This window comes from Pseudorasbora parva, chromosome 20 (genome assembly GCF_024679245.1).
Source record: "Pseudorasbora parva isolate DD20220531a chromosome 20, ASM2467924v1, whole genome shotgun sequence".
Classification (NCBI taxonomy): domain Eukaryota; kingdom Metazoa; phylum Chordata; class Actinopteri; order Cypriniformes; family Gobionidae; genus Pseudorasbora; species Pseudorasbora parva.
The window spans coordinates 26,738,552-26,761,683 of NC_090191.1; the positions used below are offsets into that span (position 1 = coordinate 26,738,552).

The 23,132-nt window shown below is 35.6% G+C and overlaps 4 protein-coding genes across 4 annotated transcripts; 2 read left to right on the plus strand and 2 right to left on the minus strand.

The window, feature by feature from the left end:
* Positions 1 to 443: 443 nt before the first annotated feature.
* On the minus strand, positions 444 to 6,000 carry gcc1 (GRIP and coiled-coil domain containing 1). Its single transcript, XM_067427554.1, has 3 exons — positions 5,961 to 6,000; positions 4,273 to 5,418; positions 444 to 2,356 (listed from the first exon to the last, which is right to left on the minus strand). Exons 2-3 carry the CDS (start codon positions 5,368 to 5,370, stop codon positions 1,046 to 1,048), a joined length of 2,409 nt encoding a protein of 802 aa, XP_067283655.1. The 5' UTR covers positions 5,371 to 5,418; positions 5,961 to 6,000; the 3' UTR covers positions 444 to 1,045.
* Positions 6,001 to 10,136: 4,136 nt separating this feature from the next.
* lamtor4 (late endosomal/lysosomal adaptor, MAPK and MTOR activator 4) lies at positions 10,137 to 12,105 on the minus strand. Its single transcript, XM_067428064.1, has 4 exons — positions 11,973 to 12,105; positions 11,676 to 11,756; positions 11,199 to 11,316; positions 10,137 to 10,978 (listed from the first exon to the last, which is right to left on the minus strand). The coding sequence occupies exons 1-4, from the start codon at positions 11,973 to 11,975 to the stop codon at positions 10,881 to 10,883; spliced, it is 300 nt and encodes a 99-aa protein (XP_067284165.1). The 5' UTR covers positions 11,976 to 12,105; the 3' UTR covers positions 10,137 to 10,880.
* Positions 12,106 to 12,335: 230 nt separating this feature from the next.
* atp6v1f (ATPase H+ transporting V1 subunit F) lies at positions 12,336 to 14,840 on the plus strand. Its single transcript, XM_067428063.1, has 2 exons — positions 12,336 to 12,598; positions 14,007 to 14,840. Exons 1-2 carry the CDS (start codon positions 12,441 to 12,443, stop codon positions 14,206 to 14,208), a joined length of 360 nt encoding a protein of 119 aa, XP_067284164.1. The 5' UTR covers positions 12,336 to 12,440; the 3' UTR covers positions 14,209 to 14,840.
* Positions 14,841 to 15,687: 847 nt separating this feature from the next.
* On the plus strand, positions 15,688 to 17,679 carry zgc:193726 (uncharacterized protein LOC561161 homolog). The gene is made up of 5 exons (XM_067428425.1): positions 15,688 to 15,794; positions 15,875 to 15,928; positions 16,029 to 16,100; positions 16,192 to 16,218; positions 17,254 to 17,679. The coding sequence occupies exons 1-5, from the start codon at positions 15,712 to 15,714 to the stop codon at positions 17,366 to 17,368; spliced, it is 351 nt and encodes a 116-aa protein (XP_067284526.1). The 5' UTR covers positions 15,688 to 15,711; the 3' UTR covers positions 17,369 to 17,679.
* Positions 17,680 to 23,132: the final 5,453 nt, after the last annotated feature.

Below are 23,132 nucleotides of genomic sequence, written 5' to 3' on the forward strand. Positions count from 1 at the left end.
TCTGCTAAGCATTTAGTAGTGAAGAGAACACAATTTTCCATACGATTACTTTATACTTGTTTTTTAATGATATTACAAGCTGAGGAAATATGATTGTGTTCTGTGACTGAAAATGTAACAATAAAATATTTTTAAAAAGTATCAAACTTTGTATCTGTATTGTTAAATTATATATTGTAGTTATATGCTTATATAAAAACATAAAATGCTGAAGAAATCAAAATTGGTTTGATCAAGGACTCTGAAAATTATATGCAATTTATTTTCTCAAAAAAACAAAAAAAGCATTTATTTATATATATATATATATATATATATATATATATATATATATATATATATATATATATATATATATAGCTTATATTAGGAGGTAATGGTGTATTCATCAAATGCCCTAGGCCTAGACTATGGCAGGAAAAAACAGAATCAACCAAAACTGCTATATGTTTGCAACTCAAAGCAGATGATGATCTTTTTTTTATTTTTAAAGAAATACTCTCATTAGAACCCATGGAATTAGTTTTGTGTTAAATATATGCATGGAGATCACCATGACAATATATGAAAAGTGAAAAGTGCAAGGCATTACTTGCAAGTTATCCTCTTAGAAGTCTTGGAGCTTCCAATGTCATTGTAAAGTTCATTTGAGTGTCTTTGGCATTACCCATTGTGTAGATGTTAACCTTTTATCAAAATAATGTTACTTTAGGTCACCAGTTATAAAAAAAAAAAGAAGTAATATTTTGCTGCACCCGACTCTGTTGATTATACAGATTGAAGACACATCGTCAAGATATAATATTGTGTTATACAGGAGGGAAGTATTGCATGTTGGACGACATTATCCATTCCATTTTCATAGTGTTTAGTGTGATGTCATGCAATAGGGGGTATTTATGTCATTACTGAAAACATATCAACATTGTTTCTCCTGTTATTTGGTAACTTCTCACACTGCACACAAAAAAGTGGTCAATAAAAATATAAACAAATATTTATCTCCGCACAGTAGAACCATAAAGTCTCTCTTAACTCGTTTGAATCATCTCATCCCTGTCATCCACCAATTGTGTGGCTGCTGCTTCAGCACGGCTTGTTTTTCCTGAGGACTAAAGTGCAAAATGGTCAAAATGGCCGTGAGCGTCTGCTGCCGCCCCCTGGTGTCATGGAGTGTGAGAAACCTATAAATGACGTTCTTGAGGTACTCGAGGTTGGCCCCATCTCTTCCCTGGTCACGAATATGCTTGTCCAGCTGGCACCGTAGCTCAGCAATCTCTTCTTCATGCCTCTCCCCCTTTGCAATCAGCTTTCCTTGCAGCTGGTGCAAGTCTTCCTCTAGACGATGCTTTTGCTTGCGCAAGGCGGTCACTTCCACATCTTTGCGGGCCAGCTGTTCGGCATAAAGCAATAAAGTTGGCTCGTTGGGCCCAGCTAGTTTTAGAGCTTGAGTGATAATGTCACTTTCTTCTTGTTCTGGATCGGTTTCCTCTAGATCACCTCCTTCTATAACCGTGCTGTTATTTGTAGCGTGCCTCTGATGGCTTCCAAAAGTGATCATCGCCGCCCGAAGTCGCTCCAGCTCGAGGTCTTTTTCTGCAAGCAGGGCCATAGTGCGATCTCTCTGTTTGTGCAACTCTTCCTCAAGTCGCAAGAAATTCTCCCTGTGTTGAGCCTCCAACCTTTCGACTTCCTGTTTGTGTGCTTGCTGGAGGGCTACAAGCCCTTGCTGCCGCTCCTCCAGGTCACGTTTGTGCTGCGCTTCCGCTTCATCTGAAAGAATGCGAAGGTTGATGTACTTCTCCTTCAGCTCGGCCAGCTGGTCACGTGCTTCTTCTAACTCTTTGGACTGGCTGCCGTCTTTTGTGTTCTTGTTTTTCAGAACACCCTGAGCCCTCAATTTGTAGCGCTCAAACTCCTCCCTTACCTGCCGGAGCTCTTGTTGGTAGTGGAGCACTAATGCCTTCTCTCCCTCTGAAACTTCCTGATCCTTTTCTCCTTCTAACAGCCTTTCGATTTCCAGACTCTGGTCTTGAGATCTTTGCGCAGCCAGTAGGAGTAACTTCTTTACCCTCTCGAGTTTGTCTTTTAACAGGTCAACGTTCAAGTTGGCATCATCGATGTTTAGATCGGAGGTCGTCGTCCTATTGACGGCTGCAATGGCGAGGGTTTTGTTCTCGGTGTCGAGTTGAAGGATGCGTTCTCGCAGCCTCTGAGCGTTCTGCTGGTCCTTCTGTCTAACCTTCTCGCAGGCACCCAGCAGTTCAGAGAGCTCAGATACCCTCTCCTCAAGGCTGGCAACTCGTGCCTCCTCCATCTGTGCCTGTTCTCGGAGAAGCTCATCTGCCTGTGCCACCTAGATATAAGTAAGAAATAAGAATAAATGTTTAGCAATAGACCAGTGTTGTCCAATCCTGGTAATGGAGGGCGACTATCCTGCCGAGTTTCCATTCAAAGTAAACACACCTGAACCACATGCTGAATTCGTAATCGCCCTTAAACCCATAATCACTATTCCCTACTGTAGTCCACTAATACAGTTCACTTAAATAAGTGAATGAAAACGATTGGACGAATTCGGACAGCTGTGTTGTGGTGTATGGGATAGAATCAGTGGACTTGATAACATCCACTATGGTTTTGGACACTACAAATGGCTGTCCCTTCAAATAATGCTCTATTTGAGCATATACGAGGCGATTTTGGATTCCGCCATGGTCTTCAGAAATTTCCAGGAAATTGTGTTGGAGAAAAACTCTGCAGGACACTGGCCAACCACGAACAGGCCTGTATGAAACAGTAGGATTATATCAGACAGGCCAATTAATTAAGATTAAGTGAGCAGACACCATGAGATTATTTAGGAATGCCACAATTAACCGATAAATGGTAGATATCAAAATGAAAAATAAAACACTAAAATAAACAATTCTGTGTAATTTTAAGTGAATTTATGCCTCATTAACAAAATAATAATAAAAAAAATCATTTTAATACTTACTAACGATTGCATTGAACAGTGTTATTAAATTATTAGTGTTTTTAAATATTAATGTGAATCCTGATTAATGTGAATGTTAATACTGATATTAACGTGAAATTGAAATTCACCTTTTCCATTTTAAAAATATTATTGATTTTATTGTAAACAATTCATCATTGCATGTTTCATTTTTTTTAACCTTGTCATTTTTAATCAAATTGTCATAACCGAATCTTCTGGCCAAATGGCAATTCTCTTGTGACGCATACTGGACTTCACAAATAATTTAGTCTGCTTAAACTCCACTGCTTTCTTACAATCAGCTGCGAGCTTGAACTCACATCTGCCTCCATTCAATATACAACTGATGTGTAGAACCAAGTCTCATTTTCTTTCTTTTCAGATTATCCATTTCACTTGGATGCACGTCAGAAAATAAAATAAAAGAGCTGTCGCTACTTTCATTACACTATGACTACAGTTCAAACCAAATCTAATATAGGCTTGTATGGATATTATACATTATATGTTGGAAGTACAAGCCTATTCAGTATTCCACTTGGCCTGTAAACTTGCAACTTGCTATTTGCAAACTTGGCCTGTCCCCAAAAACAACAGTGTGAGATGGGATAAATAATATGCACACACTTATTACGCGATTAAAGTCACCGTGAAACGGAAGTTGAGATCTTATCTCATCTACTGTGATGTATATAAGTGAAACGGCTTCTTACAAATAATAATTTTTAAAAAATCAGGGCTTGATGTTGTCCATCAGCAATTGAATGGACGGTTTGTTGTTTGCTATTGCTGTGATCTCATGTAAGTGACAGGTTGTCCTGCCCTCGGGCCAGTGAACGTCATCAGAGAAGAGAAGAGCTGTTGTTGCAAGAGGGAGGGAAAGTTACTTTGATTAAAGATTATGAAAGCTCATGAATTTAAATAAACAAGAATGTGCACTATAAATTATTTATAATAAAAAAATGCAATATTCCATAGTAAATATTGAATAAGAATTGATTGTCAATTTCGATTTCATGGTGACTTTAAAAGTTAAATAACAAAAACAGCCTGTTTTATTAAATGGGTGATACGTTACTGTAGTCTTAAAAGGATAGTTCCCCCCAAAAAAGTTTCTTTCTTCTGCTGAAAAATGTTGGTAACCAGACAGTTGAAGATCCCTGACTTCCATACAACTTGAGGGTGAGTAAATGATGAACTATCCCTTTAATGATGACTAAAATGAATGCTAACCAAACAAAACTAAGATAAGGCCTTTTTAAAAGTACCTTTCTGATTTCCTGCTGAAGTTGCTGATTGAAGAGAGCTTTGAGGTCTGCAATCTCTTGCTGGAGCTCCTCCACACGTGGGTCAGGTTTGCTCCTCTCCGCCGCTGCAGCCTTCAGGCTCTTCCTAAGCTCCTCTCGTTCCTGAGTGATCTCTTTCAGCTGCGATTCGTAATCCATCCCTCGGTCTACTGCCTGCATAGCTTCAGCCAACGCCTCCCGTGAGTCCTCCAGTTTGAGTTCGGCATCCTGTCTAAGTCCCCTCTCCTCCTGCAGGAGTTTCTGAAGCTCTCTGAGCATGAGTGCATGATTGCCCTGCTCCTGCTCCCGTTCGTGCTGCTGGGTGATGACACGGGCTTTGCTCTCCGCCAGCTGCTGCTGCAGGTTCTGAAGCTCCATCTGGTGCTGCTCCTGCTCTTCCTCCATCCTGGCTTGCAGGTCCTCAAGTTCCTGCTTCATCTTTCGCTTGTCTGCCTGAAACGATGCTTCCATTCTGGACTTTTCTTGAGTGACGGTTGATAAGGAGCTAGTCAGGGTGGACAGCTGCGTCTTTAGTTGGAGGACACGGCGGTCTGTGTCGGCTGCAGGTGGTGGCGGCTCCGTACATCCACTGCTGCTGGTGCTGATGCCACTTTCAGACCCACTTGCCTCCTCAGAATGCTGGGGTAAGGAATGTACAACTCCAGCAGTGGCTCCATCTACAGCACAGCTTTGGTCCTCCTCTATTTGGTCTCCTTTAGTGCTGTTGCTGGTCACACTAGTAGCCGTCTCAGCAGAGGCTGCTGTATCCTGGCTATCTTCACTGTGAAGCGAACATTGGTCATCCCCAAGGTCGGAGGGCAATGATCGTTCAGCATTTCCTGTAGCACCACCAAACGGCAGGTTATCACCATGTTGACTTAAATCAACCTCCTGAGAAATGCTCAGTACTTTCAGGCTGGATTCCAAGGCCTCTTTTTCCTTAAGTAAGCTTTGGTACGCCCTAACAACATCTTTAAAACGAGTCTGATACTTCACAAGCTGTTTTTTCTGCACTTCGATGGTTTCCAGGAGATCCTTCTTGCTTGGACCTCCGCCAAAGCTCATACCAAACTTGTCCATGCTGTATCAATGTCAGGTTGGTTTCATACTCTCTGATATGATCTCCACCTGCAAAGGAAATTAAGATGTAAGACTTCTATATATAAAGTGCAATGTGCAAAATATGTAAGCAGCTTCTCACAATATTTGGAGTTTGCTATTATATATATATATATATATATATATATATATATATATATATATATATATATATATATAAAATAATGCTCGCTTTACATTAAATTAATTTATAATCCTTTTGTGAATAATGTTTGTTTCAAACTTTAGAATAACCCATTGAAAGCACAGGCCATGGAAAAATTTAACATTTAACGTTTTCTTGTTGTTGTTAGTCTTTGAGACTTTTTTAGTCTCTGAGACTGCTTTTTCATTTTTATTTTTATTTAATACGGACAAAATTGTACTGCTCGTTGTTGCCTATAGCTAATTAGTTAGCATGTTGTAAAGGTGTGAGATTCATGAGATTACATCAAAACCAACATTATGACATTTAGACTTAAAATCATTAAGAATACGGCGTTAACTGAAAGTATTTTCATTTACTGCTCATATAATTGTATTGTATTTCAAGGCAGAAATATAGCATTTACCCGATTACGTGTCCTGTTTACTTGCTGCAGTCACTTCCGGGTGTGGAAGTGACGTTTCAGGGAAAATTAAAAGTTTAAGAGTATTGCTAAATAAATATTACATGTGCCGTTCATTAGAAACCAATGTTATATGCAAAACATTTTTTATTTAAAAATGTAACTAATGAAATATGAATCATGAATCGAGCTAGGAAAACATACAGGCCTAATCCATGCTAAACGATGAATTTGTGGTTTTGAGATTATAATTTTTTTTAATGCTAAGATATTTATTATATTTTTTATAAGATGTTTATTTTTATATAAAGTCTCTCTGTTTTTTAAGCCTAATTTAGGTTTAACGCAAACAAACGCGTCACCAATCCCACAAGATGGGGAGCGCGACTCAGGTCGGACCTGCGACTCTTTTCTTTTGAAAAGTTCGTCACCTTTTGGCTTTTTAGAATACAATAACATATATAGCGAAAGATAGTAAGTGATTGTTAATAGACTAAACGGTATGCCTTCCACCATATAGAAAAGAGCAGCAATATTTAGTTACTCCAAGTGTTGTATTGACTTAAGTTTACACTAAAGATGTTTTTTCATAATAGCATTTTTAAAATGTTGGCAATTTAACTAGTGAGATTGTGCAAAGTGTCCAATAATGTTCAGTTTATACACATAGAACATATAGAGTTTAGTTACAAAACACACACGCACGCACGCACACACACGCGCGCGCACACACAAAGTGGACTTCATGGGGCATTGTATTTTAATTTTTTAATCAAGATCGATATGGCTCTCAAACTAGCTTGTATTCAGTTAAAAAAAGGTGCAACGTTGTTGCAGTCCCCATTTTAAATAAATAATTAGGCTAGGCCTACTAAATAACATAAATCTAATTACAGTTCTTTCTACAGTAATAGCCATTACAGTCTACATGTAATATTTTATTTCAATTTAATTTCATTAGGCCTATGGTTAAAAAAAAAAATGGCTGGGGAAAAATCAGGCAAAATGTTCAATCAATCAATCAATCAACTTTATTTATTTTCGTTTACAATGACGATTGTTTCAAAGCAGCTTCACAGTGTTAAACAGGCCAATATTGCAACAAAATTTGATTTGGCTGTACAGTCGTTCTGGAGAAAACTGATGTTATCAGGTTATTTTAATTTATCATATAGCGACAATGTTGGCAGATCAGTATTATAGTGTATAGAATTAGACCTAATTAATTAATTAGGAAATTTTCTCACCCTGAATGTAAACAAGTAATAATATATATTTTTATAATTTAAAATTATTTATTTTTCTGTAACCAATCTAAGACCCATTTTCTCAAATGGGTCTGTAGACCACCTAATTGGCTGAAGCTCTTTCCACATAAGTAGGCTACAGCTTCTCTCCAGTATGATCAGCGATCCTTCCACAGTATGAACACTCGCAAGGTTTTTCTACAGTATGGATTCTTTGGTGCAGTTCCCACACACAGAGGATCTTCTTTCGTACCAGTGTCTGGTGCGCTTTCAAACAATCCAACCGTGTAAAACTCTTTCCACAAGAAGAACATGAGAACGACTTCTCCAGATGAACCATCTGATGTCTTCTCAGTTAAAAAGCCAAAATAAATGTGTTTTTTTTTTTCACACTGATCACCGTTGCATCGTCTTACTGCAGAGTGTAAGAGATTGTGTTTTAAAATTGTGTAATTTACCAAAAATAAATAAAATAAAAATCCAACACTGAAGGCATGTAATTGCCTAACTATTAGCATGTGATCTTTAAGGTATCCTTTCTGTTTGAAACTCTTTCCACAGCTAAAAGCAGGTGAAAGGTCTCTCTCCAGTGTGGACTCTCATGTGACTGTTCAGAAGTCCTCTATTTGCAAAGCTCTTTCCACACCGAGGGCAGGTACAGATCTCTTGGCTCTTTTTTACTGATAATTTTTTCCCATCATGGGGCACTTAAAAAGTTATTGATGCTCAGGTTCCTTCTCATCTACAAACAGGTCTTTTCTTTCCTCTTTGACTTAATTTAACCCTAAAAATTAACAAAATAGTCACAAATCTTTTGAAGTGCAATTCACCTAGTTGGATGGCTAAAGATATGGCCAGCAGAAACTTTGCTTATTTCAAGAGAATTTATAGCTCACAATTAAAATGATTCAGTTCATAAATAGTTGTAAATCCTGAGAGAACTATTATGTTCTTGGAGTTGTTCACAATAATATAACTCAAATACGTCAAATTTGAGTGATTTATTTATTTTAAAAGTAATACATAAAAACCACTACAAAATGTGAGCTTATGAGCTTGACGGCTGGGACAACAAAATACAGAGGAAGGACGTTTTTATTTCGTGAATAATAGTAGTTTCTCATCCGCACCCAGTTCAATTTCCTCTGTCACTTCCATCGGGCCTAAAATTAACATATTAAATATTCAGTTTAATGACAGCTTACAAAACACAAAATGCAATAGCATTAATTATTTAATTCCCGTACTTTTTCCTCAATGAAGTAGGCCCATAGACAGGCCTACCATACCTTTTTTTCTTCTTTGTTGTGTTTTTCCGCAAAATTAAAAGTACACTACCGCCACCTCGTGTTACTGTGGCATGCAAAAATAATTCAAGTTAGTTTGTTTGTGCTATTACTGCTCGTAAAGTAACATTTATTTTACATTAAACCAACCTTAGTAACTGGTTTAAGCTAATTTTCTATTATATTTGCAGGAATTTTCAAAACACTGCAGCTTCCCAAGACATTATTTCCTTTTCATCCATCCCACACACTTTCTTCAAAGTTTTTCATAGCTGTTGCATATAAAATTGTGTAAAATGAGATACGAGTGCACATACAACATGCATTGATTCAAACCACATTCACTGTTTTCTGGCCTTACTTTCTCTCTGTTTTTATTTCATTTGGTCTGGAAAAACAACTATCCTGTACAAACTGAAGCATGGAGAAACTGTAACCAACATTCCAATTGGCAAATTCATTTTTAGTGAAGCTTACATTTTACAAAAGCATCCTGTTAAAGTAAATTAATTTCATACATGAAAAATAAATGTATACATGATTAAATATAGATCCAGTATATAGTATATATTCTGAATCCAGGAATGAATGAGCAGGTGCTGTATTTAGAATTTAATTCCGATTCATTCACGTAATGTGGAGACAGATAAATATAAGAATATGAATTTCATCATATGGTATGTTGGTGGTCAGGACAAGCTCAGACCCCTATGGAGAAACTGCTTACAGAACATACAGGTGAACAAAAACTAATTTTACATAAAATTAAAATGAAAGCATAAAATATAAAACAATATATAAACAAGATCTATGATAGTATCTTAATTAGGGATGCACCAAAATGAACATTTTGGCCAGTAACCTATAATTTGTTATATTTAAAAAACAAAACAAAACAAAAATTTGTATTAAGTAACATTGGTTTTCACAATGTTTCACATAACCAAGAAATGCAGTTGTCGGTCATCCTTAGGGTTGCTTACTGCACATTTAAATGCATATTCTCAGCATGTCAGGCTTTCATTTGTCTGGTCTCATGCTCTTCAAATGCGAGATGAGTGTTGCAGTACAGGAAATGCTGAATCGTTCTTTGCTGCTTTGAACTTCACATGAAGGACTTACTTTGCAATCAGTTCCTGTTCTAACGCATTTGCATTTTACTTCCCCCTTTCTCATTCCTTTGGCACCCTTTCCAGATATATATATATATATATATATATATATATATATATATATATATATATATATATAAAACATCACAATCTTATTAGTCATTTGGCCTTGTATACTATAAACATGTATTACTATGACAACAGAAAATGAAAGAAGGTACAGCAATTTGCAGGAAGACCAAATGTTGGGGTTCAAACCACAAAGCATTTGTGAAACGATAAGATTAGTAATTTTCAGAATTTCTCTCATAAATCATGTCAGACCAGTAAAAATTATTTAAACCAAAAAAATTGGTAATCCAACATTATGTTAATGATTTGAATCATTTAAATCTATTTTTCTGTTTATTTTACTTTAAATGTTTGTATTTTATTTTTACAATGTGCACACGGGAACACGCACACACTGTTATAATACAGAATTGAATTATTCAACATTGATTAAACCAGAAATAATTAGATGATTCTTGAAAAAGAACAAAACAAAAATGCATAGTACTTTATTTAATATATTATTGTTAATGCAATTATTCAAAGTTTCTAGCCTTTTAATGAAACACATCTGTAAATAGACTGTAAAAAGTCAATTCAGTGCACTTAAGTTTTCTGCTTTCCCAGATCCAAGAGAAAACAACATTGTATTAGAACACCTCACTACAAGCTTTCACGCGTTACATTAAGATCGGAATACGAAACTCATAATGTAATTATAACACCCAGTGTAATTTTGTCAAAAATAAACCTTGGCTAACACGTGAGTCTATTACAATTTCTGCATAAAGATATGATGTGATGTGATGACCAGCTCCTTAAGTCAAAACATGCCTGTATTTGTATGAGGAAGCTGAATGTTAAATGAGTTTGTGGGTTAAATGTAATTACAAATCTATAGTCATCTCCATTAATACAGTAATTGGAACCACTCAAGCATAAATTGGGGCTAAAATATCGATAACATTTAATCTAGCATCAGATGAATCATGTGACCATAGTTTGTAACATTGCAGTTGTACAAGAAAACACGTTAACTTACTCAGGTTCAGGTCAAATACACCTGACACCAGCTAAGGCCCCTAAATTGGTGTAATAACGTCATCTTACAAAATAAATTCAATGTGATTGTGCTAAACATCAGATGGTTGCAATGGCTGTTTCAATGTGAGGGCACCAATTTGAGCTTTTTAAAGTGGCTGAGATCAGTCCATATTATCCTCTTTACTACACAATAACAGGTTCCCGCTGGTTGTTCTGCCTTTTGACAACAAAAACTTTCTGTCCTGAGATGGTCACAGCATAAATGTAATCTTCAAACATCACTGTGGGGGAGAAAAAGAAATAACACAGTAACATCAGGATATTTATTAAGTGGTAGCTTTACACAGAATTTGAGAATAGTTTACTGTAGTATAGTGGTGAAAATCATGCTGTCCAGATATGATAATGTATAATTTAAATTTTAGGGTGAAAAATGACCCACACACTGACACATTTTTGACATGAGACCTGGGATGTTGAGGTCCAAGTGACATTTCTTACCTGACATGCGTTTGAAAGGGGGCTCCGCTGTCCCTTGCAACCTGAAACGACAGGCAGTTCTGACCATCTGCATTATCACTCCTGCTGTGTGCTCGTCATTCTCCAGCTCTCCTGCGGACTGTAATATAACAAGATTTTTACAAAAGAACGTATCTCTTAACAAAAACAATTAAAGTCCACAATTATAATACCTAATATTGTCTGACACAGACCAATAAAATGATCTATCTATCTATTCCCCCACCCCACACACACACTTAATATCTAAAATTATAACATGTATATATTCAAATATTACATGCATAACATTTGTTTTTAAATAGAGCAAAGACCCGGTGTGGTATGTTTGGACAATTCTCATTGATTTTTTCCCTTTGCAAATTAATATTATCTATTCATCACACGTAATAGCTCAATGTTCTGTAATCGCAATAAGTAAGGAGATTAATTTGAATGCTTATTAAATGTTTCCCTTACCGCAAGTACACCGTCCTCACTAATAACCAAATACCCTATCTGATCGGGTATTCTCTCTAAACCTTGGGTCAGGGCGGTGGTCTGCAATTCAACACAAGGCAATGCAGGAATTAAACAGCTGCAGAGATGATCTGTTTAAAGATTAATAACAGCTTTCTCCATCACATGATGTATTTATCACTTATGTTTTCCATGCGCACAACACAAAACATTTTCATAAAGATTAAATCGTTTCGTTTCGTAACATTTTTAAATGTTTAGTTTAGACAAACGCCCCAAAGTAACAATTATATTTACCATTTTAGGGAGTGCTGATGAATTTACACTGTTGTCTTCCTTCACACCTCGCCTCACGTGACTGACAAGCAAGAGTCGCGTGCATATAACGTCATCGCAGAAAATATGGCTTTTCCTGTATATTTTACATCACTTTTATGTTTTTATTCTTCGGAAATGTACAATATGTGATAATATCTGCAAAAATATTAAAACGTAGCTTATTGTGACATAATTATGCCAGTGTTTAGGCTGTGCGCGCCCTTAATCTGATTTAGGATCAGATCTGTCATAATCACCAAAGCGGAAGTGCAGTGTTTTAACAAGAAGCAGTACAGATCCCAGATCAGCTTTCTAAATAAAGCGCCTACGTTCTAGTCAAAGCGGAAGTTCTGTAGTCAGCTGATTGAAGCATATGATCCTACAGGACAGGAAAACATTTATTCCATTCTGTCTTTTATTTGAGCGAATAAAATAATAAAACAAGCAATGCCTGGACGGGGGAAGTTAATCGCCGTTATAGGGGATGAAGACACATGTACCGGATTCCTCCTCGGAGGGATCGGAGAGCTCAATAAAAACCGAAAACCCAATTTCTTGGTGGTGGAAAAGGACACTAGCATCACAGAGATAGAGGAGACCTTCAAGTAAGAGACACTATTTGATCAAAAATCATATATGACTAAATAAGAATAAGGGGAAAATTCCATCGTATGTATAACTGTATATTGATGAAGGACGTTATAATTTTCGAATAAAATCTGTCTGTGTCTGTCTATCCGATATATAGGCTATATTGAAAGAACCGTTTAGTTAGACAAACGCCGTCAAAGTAACTATTCTATTTAGGGGTGTAAACAATGTATGTATATCAGGTGTGTCGTGTCACAATATATCGCAATACAAAAAAACAAAATGCTACAGTATGTGTTGTGGTTTGTGACAGTATACTGTGTACAGTTCAGCTAAAATGAAAATTATTGTGTGAGAAAAAATTCAAGTTCACATAGTTTTAGTGTCAGTACTTCATTAAACTTTACTATATAATGTTGAATATAATGTATAATAGTGAAATGGGGCCTTTGTGGATCCTGGTAATGGCAAATGTATTTGTAAAAAGTGGCCTACATTATTTTAAACATATCTAGTCAGTGACTAGATATATCTTTAAACATATCTAGTCAGTGACACCCCCAGAATCATGAATATTTTTATTCTGGTCTCACCACTGTCTTGTGCTTTAGGTTACCAGCACCAGATCCAAGCATATTAATTTCCATCCCCAATGTAATACCAAATGTAGCATTTAGCAGTACATTTTTTGTTAACCTTTTACCATAGGTATCGAACCGTGACATGACGGTATCGCTACACCCCGGCCCTAATATATATGCATGATAAGACCATGACAGAGATACATTTTAAACTCTAAAATAAAGGTTATAGTTAAGGACTTAATTATTTAACGTTAATTGATTCAACCACAAATATTGTAATAATTCCTGTATATTCCTGTATATGTGTTAGACTATTGTTAGGGATTAACAGTTTAGAACCAAAGACCAATTGTGAAGAATGAAGACCAAGAGTCAGGAGTGCAATTAATTAAAGAAAGATTACTGAAGATTAGTTTGCAGTTTCATCAGCAGAAGCCAGCTTCAAGTCTTACAAGGAGTTCGTAGGCCACGCTCTCTGCATACATTTTGCACAGCAATTATACTCTTTTCCAAGGTCTAGCTACATCATTACTGCAGGTGGAATGATTCTGATTGGCTAGGAGAAAATAGTTAGTCATATTAAATTTTCACACATTGTCAGTTTATCAGATGCACGTCTCTGTAGATCACTTGTTGACGCTTTCATCCTGGAATTAGACACGTATTGACCTTCCAGGAAAACTAGTCCCCTGTGTAACTGTGTCTCCAAAACCGTGATATGAACTGAACTGTGTCATTGGTGTATCTTTACACTTACACCCCTAATAGATATTGAATAAGGCTTTGATTATAAATTTTATTAGGATCAACATCAATTATATATGTTCCTCATTTACAGGAGTTTCCTGGCTCGCAGTGATATTGGCATCATCCTCATCAACCAGTTCATCGCAGAGATGATTCGTCATGCTATAGATGCCCACATGCAGTCCATCCCGGCTGTGCTGGAGATTCCTTCAAAAGAGCATCCGTATGACGCCTCCAAAGATTCCATCCTGCGACGGGCCAAGGGCATGTTCTCAGCAGAGGACTTCCGATAAGAAGCTGAGACCAGGGGGTCACAGTCTGGCCTGGGAAGATGCAAGAGTAAACGGGATTTACTTCTTGTATTCATCCATCTTGCTGAAGCTGTAAACCATATTATAAGGATTATATAATGATGTGTTGTTCATGTGGTGTTCTGTGATGTGTATTTTGCCATTCCGAATTTTGAAATTGTTTGTCAGTGCTCCTAATCATAATTGTTTGAATTATATATAATATAATTATTTATAATATTATATTATATATAAAAATGAGGGGGGAAAGACACGTGTTATTTTATCCATTGTGTAACAGATATTATATATATTGCAAGAAATTAATTTTCATTTCTTATAAATACTGTCCCTTCAATATTCAAGCTCATAGCTGATTTAATTGCAGAACCACTGTACTAGTTATTGTACTAGTTATTGACAGATTTACAAATCTGTCTCAAATTACTTGGTAAGTGTTAACTGGACATTTTTAGATTCACCTGTAACTGTAATAGGGTGGGCTATAAATGCACGTTTTGTCATTGTGTTGGTTGGTTGAGCTGTACAAAGTGTGATGAAATTAAAATATGTTAACTTACGTCTTCAGAACTGTGAATTGCAGTTTATTAAAAGTAATGAAGTTTGACACTCCACTGGTGTTGTGTGTGATGGATGTTTTTTTTTTTAATAATAGTATAATAAAACCAAAAAATGTACAATAATATTAATTACAATATTGATACATATTTAAAGATACTGTAATAAAAACTTTTTTTATATTAAATCATACTACATTAATTAAGTATCCTCTCTGACTTAAAGGGATAGTTCACCAAAAATTTAAAATAATTTACTCACCCTCAAGTCACCCTAGGTGGCATTCTTCTTTCTGATGAACACAAGAGTTATATTAAAAAATGTCCTGCTATAGCATTATAATGGCAGTGAACTGGAGCCCAAAATGTGAAGCCCAAAAAAGTGCATTCATCCATTCTAAAAGTAATTCACACTGCTCCAAGGGTTAATAAAGTCTTTCTGAAGCGATTCGATGCGTTTGTGTAAGAAAGAGATATCCATATTTAAAACTTTATTAAGTAAAATACCTCACTTCCACCAGGCCTCCTATTCAGATTAAGAAGAATGTGTAACACCTCTTCAGCTACACACATCAGGATAATCGTCCATTGCCTTGGTCCCAGTTCCTGGAAATCATGCTATCACTGTATTGTCACACAATGCAAGTCTAAAAAAAAAACTGTATTATCTAAGTCCACTGTAGCAACTTTTTTTCCCCCCTCCAGAACATTGAAAAGGCCCCATCACTCTTATTCTCAGTCTTTTTTATAAATATTTGTCCTTGTCTTATTCAAGGACAAAAACACTCCAGCCTGTGGGAATTGCACACACACACATACAGGTCCCAAAAAGATCAATGAACATTTGAATAATCAGGGAATTATATATAAACTTGAATCAACTCTGTTGTGCTTCATTGACTGTGTTCAGTAAGTCAGTGCTGGTGTGATGAACAGCATGTTTCCTGTCTGGACTCTCAGCTCTCTGATCCTCAGCTACACTCTTGCGTATCCCATCCTTAATAACACAAGGTAAGATATTTTCAAGCATTACTGAAATGTTGCCCACAAAAGCGACTAATTCTGCTTCATTGGGATGTATTTGTTTTCAGCATGGAATCTGATACGAAGATATTTCCGAATTTCACAGAGTTCGGGGAAAACGGGTAGAGTTGATGTTGTATTTTATACACAAAAAAAATTAATCTCTCCCCCCCCCCCCCCCCCCCCCCACACATTCTGCTAATGATTTATTCCTTTCAAAAGTGGACCTCAGATTTTCCCCGGTATTACGGAAGGGAACACCACAAAGTATATTAAGGCAAATCCAACAAACAGGTAGAAAATTGATCCAATCCCATGTAGTCTGTCCTACAAAATGCTAAAACAATTCTCTTCTCTAACCCAAAATGTCTTGACTTTTCCATAGATCCGAAACACGGTCACCAACAAGGCTGTGAGTCATGCATTTAATTTATTTGTTTTTAATAATCTATATTATATTATATTATATTATATTATATTATATTATATTATATTATATTATATTATATTATATTATATTATATTAATTATATTATATTATATTATATTATATTATATTATATTATATTATATTATATTATAATTATGTGTCATTGTGTGTTTTCCTTGCAGTTAAAAATAAAGTCAGTGTTAATTAAAGGTGTTAATATTTGTTCATTGACAAATATTGTCAATATCCGTCCTTCGGATGAGACGTTAAACCGAGGTCCTGACTCTCTGAGGTCATTAAAAATCCCATGGCACTTCTCGTAAAAGAGTAGGGGTGTAACCCCGGTGTCCTGGCAAAATTCCCTTGATTGGCCCTTACCAATCATGGCCTCCTAATAATCCTCATCCACTGAATTGGCTCGATCACCCTCTCTCCTCTCCACCTTTTGCTGGTGTGTGGTGAGCGCACTGGCGCCGTTGTACTGTGGCTGCCGTCGCATCATCCAAGTGGATGCTGCACACTGGTGGTGGTTGAGGAGAGACCCCTGACATGAGTGTGAAGCGCTTTGGGTGTACAGTAGTACATTTGAAAGCGCTATATAAATGCCTCATTCATTCATTGATGTATGCTGCCCTCACGCATAAGGAAAAATTGCACAAAGAATGCTTGTTTTGTTTCTTACACTGATAACAATTATATTGTGTTTTGATCTTTGTTAGACCACACTAATATAACATGGAGACATTGACCTTATGAACCCTTTTCACACAAATATCAAATCAGAAATGTCTGGTGAAATGTTACCATAAAATATAACAAATAACTTCCTGTCTCTGCTTTCCTGTGTCATTCTCGGCATCACCTTCCTATCTTTTTGACACACAGCAGAGTCATAATTTGTATTATACAGCAAATGCCCTTTAAATAATTTCCTTACTGACAAAAGGACAAGAATATTAATTTAAATCCTCATTCAGTATTTCTTGGTGCCTGAAACACACTTCTCTCTCATTTCAGCCGAAGAATTTGCTTTCTGTCCACTTGTTCCTTGTGGAACCTGGGGTCATCGCTACAGACTGGGAATGAGATTGCTGGGGACATGCATGATCCAATGGGTATTGGCAAGAAATAAAACATGACACTGAAGGATCAAATAATGATGAAATGGAGTTTCCATTTAATATAAGAGGAAGTTTCACTGATGCGTTACAGTCAAGAGATGTGTCTGGTTATCTTGCTGTAATATTAAGTAATAAAAACAGGATTGATTTATGCATGGTATGTTTAGGCAAGATATGCTCAATCTCTCTCTCTCTTTTTTATAGTATGTTTCATATTAGGATACTCATTTTAGTGACATCCAGCACCACTGTAGCAGACATTTGTTTTTACTGGATTTTAGTTAAACCTTTCACGTTTTACAGAAAATGGAACATTATATATATATATATATATATATATATATATATATATATATATATATATATATATATATATATATATATATATATATATATATATATATATATATATATATATATATATATATATATATATATATATATATATATTACACTTTGTATTTTTATATGATTGATTTTAAAAGCAGGGTAAAAAGGGACCATTGGTGGGGAGGCACTTCTGGTGAATAGAGTAAAAAGAAAATAACAATATTCCTATGAAATATGAGATATTATTCCATATGAAACTTTGCCACGTGATTATTTATAAGGAAAATTGTATTACAAGTTGGATCAAAAACACCAAATGAGACACTATAGAAGAAATACTCACTGTATCCATGCTTACACACACATATAAATTCATATGAACTATTATACATTTTGTAATATTATTTATAACAACTGAGAGCAGATGTGTAAACTTTGATGTATGTATGTTTAGTGGAAGCTGATTAATCTTTGAATGAAAAACCATTTTCAAACTTTAGTGTCTTCCTTTTATTTTCTTAATGATGTAGTGAATATAACACTGAGATTTAATATATATACAACAGTCACAGAGTTGTTGTGAAGCCACTCCTTCGTTATTTTAGCTGTGAGCTTAGGGTCATTGTCTTTTTGGAAGGTGAACGCTCGGCCCAGTCTGAGGTCTTGAGCACTTTGGAGAAGGTTTTCGTCCAGAATATCCCTCTAATTGGCCACATTCATCTTTCCCTCAATTGCAACCAGTCATCCTGTCCCTGCAGCTGAAAAAAAAAAAAAAAAACAGCATGATGCTGCCACCACCATGCTTTACTGACTGTATTGGACAGGTGATAAGCAGTGCCTGGTTTTCTCCACACATAGCACTTAGAATTAAGTCCAAAAAGTTCTATCTTGGTCTCATCAGACCAGAGAATCTTATTTCTCAGTGGAGTCCTTCAGGTGTTTTTTAGCAAACTTGTTTCATCTCACTTATGTCGGGCCAATCTGCCATAAAGCCCCAACTGGTGGAGGGCTGCAGTGATGGTTGACTTTATATAACTTTCTCCCATCTCCGGACTGCGTCTCTGGAGCTTATCCACAGTGTTCTTTGGGTTCTTCTTTACCTCTCTCACCGAGGCGCTTCTCCCGCGATAACTCAGTTTGCCCAGGTGGCCAGATCTAGGAAGGGTTCTGGTCATCCCAGGAGGCCACTGGCCAAATCTGTGCCTTGCCACAATTCTGTCTCTGAGCTCTTCAGGCAGTTCCTTTGACCCCATGATTCTCATTTGCTCTGACATGCACTGTGAGCTGTAAGGTTTTATATAGACAGGTGTGTGGCTTTCCTAATCAAGTTCAATCAGTATAATCAAAGTCAATTTTATTTCTATAGCACACTTACATATGGCTGAGCCACACCAAAGGGCTTCACAATAAAGTGCTAAGTGCAGTAAGCAAAGAAAGGCAAAGAAGAAATAATAATTATAATATATAAAAAATGGAAAAGGCAACAAGGCAATAACTGGAGCAGTTAAAAATAATGTAAAAGAACATTTGAATAGTAAAAAATTGTTGACATTAGTAAAAAATTGTATAGTAACAATAGTGAAAAATTTGTAAAAAAAAACAGTTCAAAATTGTTGTCAAACACAGTTGGACTCAAATGAAGGTGGAGAACGATCTCAAGGATGACCCGAAGAGTTAAATATATGAGTGTCACAGAAAAGGGTCTGAATACTTAGGACCATGTGATATTTCAGTTATTCTTTTTTAATAAATCTGCAAAAAATGTCAATAATTCTGTGCTTTTCTGTCAATATGGGGTGCTGTGTGTAGATTAATGAGAAAATTAACTTAAAGGGTTTTAATAATAACATCCAATTTGCAATAAAACAAAGAGTAAAACATTTAAGGGGGTCTGAATACTTTCTATACCCACTGTATATATATATATATATATATATATATATATATATATATATATATATATATATATATATATATATATATATATATATATACACACACACACACACACACACACACACACACACACACACACACACTGAATTACATTTTTCATGTAACATAACATAACCTTTTATCTCATAATAATGTACTGCTCATACAACATCAATTCCTCCTTGAATCTGTCTACAATAACTATAAGTTAAGGTCTAATCAGATATCTACTTCACAAGTCATTAATTTGGCTGTCACTTTAAGCATTACAATCATGAGAGGCAAAGTGTGATGTATAGTTAACATACTTACTTGGGAATTGCAGTTTATTATGAAGGATATGTTATAAACCAACCTGACACTCCTTCGGTTTGTGTTGTTTGATGATTCAGTGTCTGATGACTAAAAGTGTGTCTGAAATAGCTTCCAGACAGAGTTACGACATCCTGATGCTGTTTACATAAACCATCACATTTTTAATTCATACATTGACATGACATTCAGCACGATAAGCATTGGCAAACCACATTATGTTAGTTGTCCAGTAAGAATAAATCACAAAAGAATAAAAACTGATTATGAAAACCTCACATCATTATTGTTCCCAGACCCTGGAAATCATTGCCACTGTGAGAGAGACACTCATAAAAGCAGTGCATCTACAGCCCTGAAACAGCTGACAAAAGATAAATGAAGACATGATTTAACTTTAACAAAAGATAAGCTGTCCACAAACAAAACATTCTCTCTTAAACTGTTCAAATTTTTTGATAGACCTAAAGTAAACTTAAACTTCTTCACAGTATCCACACACACTTTAGACAAAAATCAGTTTTTTTCCCCATGATTGTTGTCCAACACTGTGACACTAGCAATGGATTAATCTGTGGTGACTTATTTATACTCCAAAACATTGATAAGGCCTCATCAGTCCTCTCTGTCTGTCTTTTATATGTTTTTCCCTCTCTTAATCGAGGACAAAACCTACTTCAACCTATGGGAAACACGCACACACACACACACACGCACACGCACACGCACACACACACACAGTCAGAGAATGATATATATATGCTTAAATCAACTCTGTTGTGCTTCATTGACATTGACTGTGTTCAGTAAGTCAGTGCTGGTGTGATGAACAGCATGTTTCCTGTCTGGACTCTCAGCTCTCTGATCCTCAGCTACACTCTTGCGTTTCCCATCTTCAATAACTCGAGGTAAGGTATTGACAAGATGTCCAAAAAAAAAAGAAAGAAAGAAAAACGACCACATTCTTTTTCATACTTTTTATGTATTTGTTTTTAGCCGAGGATCATATCTGGAGACTTTTCCCAACATCACAGAGATTAAGGAACACAATGTGACCAGGCTTATGGAAAACATGGAGACTATTCCCGATGTTAAAGAGGCAAACTTCATAGAGTTTAATAAGACCCAACAGAATGGGTATATGCACACACACACGCACACACACACACACACGCACGCACGCACGCACACACGCACGCACGCACACACACACACACACACACACACACACACACACACACACACACGCACACACACGCACACACACACACACGCTTGACAGAACAGTATTTCTTTTTTATTTTTATTTTTTTACTTAGCCTACAGTAAATTAAGTGAAAAATTGTTATTCAGTATTATAAACATTATGAATGAAACTGTTTTGCTCTGCTACCCTACATATCAATTCTAACTAAAAATCCTTAGAGTAATTGGTGGACTGTTAGGGCTAGGGTAGAGGTAGACAAATTGGTTTAGAGTTGACACGTTCTTGCAAAAGTTATTTTATACTCAGTAAAAAAAATGATACTGTGCAAAAAAATGAAGAAATAAGCATGATCCTGAATATGAAAGACCTCTCAGACTTTTACGTTTTGTTGTATACTAATCTTTCACCATTAAGACAGGAATAACTTTGGTTTATCAAAATTAAAAAATGCCTATTCTATGTCTTTTGGTGTATTCTAAAAGGACTCCTGAATTTATACTTTTTTTTGTAATATGATATTATTATGCCCCTTTTAACAATTTAAAGCAACATTTTTTAACTTATGTCACATAACATTGTATCACGTTCTAAGTTAACAAATAAAGTACCCATTAATATTATTTCATCATTCATATTAATATATGTCATCAAATAATTCAACCTTGCAAGCAAAGTTCTGAGTGGATCTTATATGATAATAATACACATATTTGTGTGTCTGTCATTTGTATGGTTTCATTGTTTGTTATATGGAAATGCTAGTAATATGGACCTGTTTTTTGTATTTCTTTTTAGCGAAAGAGTTTGGTTTGCTCCTGAGATGGGGTTGACGGGGTGAGAATTTATAATTAACATTATAATATTCAAATGTAAATTTGCCTATTCATAAATGACATTCACAATTCAATTTCTAGGAAAAGCGACGATATAAGCTAATATTTATTTGTACTTCACAGGAATATAAACTGTTTTTTTGCTTCCTGTATTTTGGATAATCTGGCTGACAGGATTCAGAATGGGGATGAGAACGCAGGAAGTTCCGCAAGTGACCCATGGGGGCCTGGGAAAAAATAGAGATTTGATTGTTTTAAATATGTAAAAATGGCTTAGATTCAAAAGTGCTATAGACATTTTATTCATGCAAAGATGATAAAAAAAGATTGCTACTGCTTATTCAAATTGCTTAATTAAAATGAGCTAAAGCAACACAATTGCTTTACATTTTGTCCTTACTTAATTTTATTGTGTTCAATCCACTTAAATATAAGTCAAACTGAAGTTTGCTTTATCCATTTGTGTTAAGATTACATGAAGGATTTGTGTTGCATTAACTGAAACTGGGTGGGGCTTGTCAGTTCCCAGCATGCTTTGCATATGACTAAATCAAGAGAGAGTTAATGTTATTTTATATGTAAAAGTGCTATTTTATGTAGTTTTGAGCAAGATGAAAGGGGAAGACTTGATTGTGTTTAATATTCAATTATGATAGAACTATTAGAATAATTTAAAATACAGAGGGTTACCGTTGTGGAGAAGAGTGGAGCAGGTTATGGACTATAATACCTAATGTCATGACAGCTTTGCTAAAGGAGTTTATAATGCTTAGCATTGTACAACTACTTATAGCTAAAGGTTTGTTAATTAGCTCTACAGTATTATAATTCAGTTGTGTAACATTAAAGTATGAAACTGAAGTGGATGAATAAATACATTTAATGTCTGAATCATGTCAGGGAGCCATAAAAAAATCACTTTGAGATTTCTAAATTGTGTCACATAAAATGTATTCATTCCATGATGTTGAAGTTACATGAACAAATTATGTTTAAGTGATTCATGTGGGACCGATGGACACGATTACATTTTTTTCATTGTATGTTGTCAACAAGAATGTCATCTCTTCACACAAATGAAGAATAAAATATTGTTATCCATTGACTTCTTTTATTGTTAATGATCAAACACTGTCAATATATAACAAGTTACATTGC

What these genes read in the sequence shown, in the direction of transcription:
- gcc1 (XM_067427554.1), bottom strand. Translation starts at nt 5,370, where the DNA reads ATGGACAAGTTTGGTATGAGCTTTGGCGGAGGTCCAAGCAAGAAGGAT. An exon ending in TTCAGCAGGAAATCAGAAAG is followed by an intron (nt 2,357 to 4,272) that starts GTACTTTTAAAA and finishes ACTTATATCTAG; the next exon opens with GTGGCACAGGCAGATGAGCT.
- lamtor4 (XM_067428064.1), bottom strand. An exon ending in GTGAGGACGGTGTACTTGCG is followed by an intron (nt 11,317 to 11,675) that starts GTAAGGGAAACA and finishes GTTATATTACAG; the next exon opens with TCCGCAGGAGAGCTGGAGAA. An exon ending in CCCTTTCAAACGCATGTCAG is followed by an intron (nt 10,979 to 11,198) that starts GTAAGAAATGTC and finishes TCTCCCCCACAG; the next exon opens with TGATGTTTGAAGATTACATT.
- atp6v1f (XM_067428063.1), top strand. Translation starts at nt 12,441, where the DNA reads ATGCCTGGACGGGGGAAGTTAATCGCCGTTATAGGGGATGAAGACACA. An exon ending in GAGATAGAGGAGACCTTCAA is followed by an intron (nt 12,599 to 14,006) that starts GTAAGAGACACT and finishes CCTCATTTACAG; the next exon opens with GAGTTTCCTGGCTCGCAGTG.
- zgc:193726 (XM_067428425.1), top strand. Translation starts at nt 15,712, where the DNA reads ATGAACAGCATGTTTCCTGTCTGGACTCTCAGCTCTCTGATCCTCAGC. An exon ending in ACAGAGTTCGGGGAAAACGG is followed by an intron (nt 15,929 to 16,028) that starts GTAGAGTTGATG and finishes TCCTTTCAAAAG; the next exon opens with TGGACCTCAGATTTTCCCCG. An exon ending in AAGGCAAATCCAACAAACAG is followed by an intron (nt 16,101 to 16,191) that starts GTAGAAAATTGA and finishes ACTTTTCCATAG; the next exon opens with ATCCGAAACACGGTCACCAA.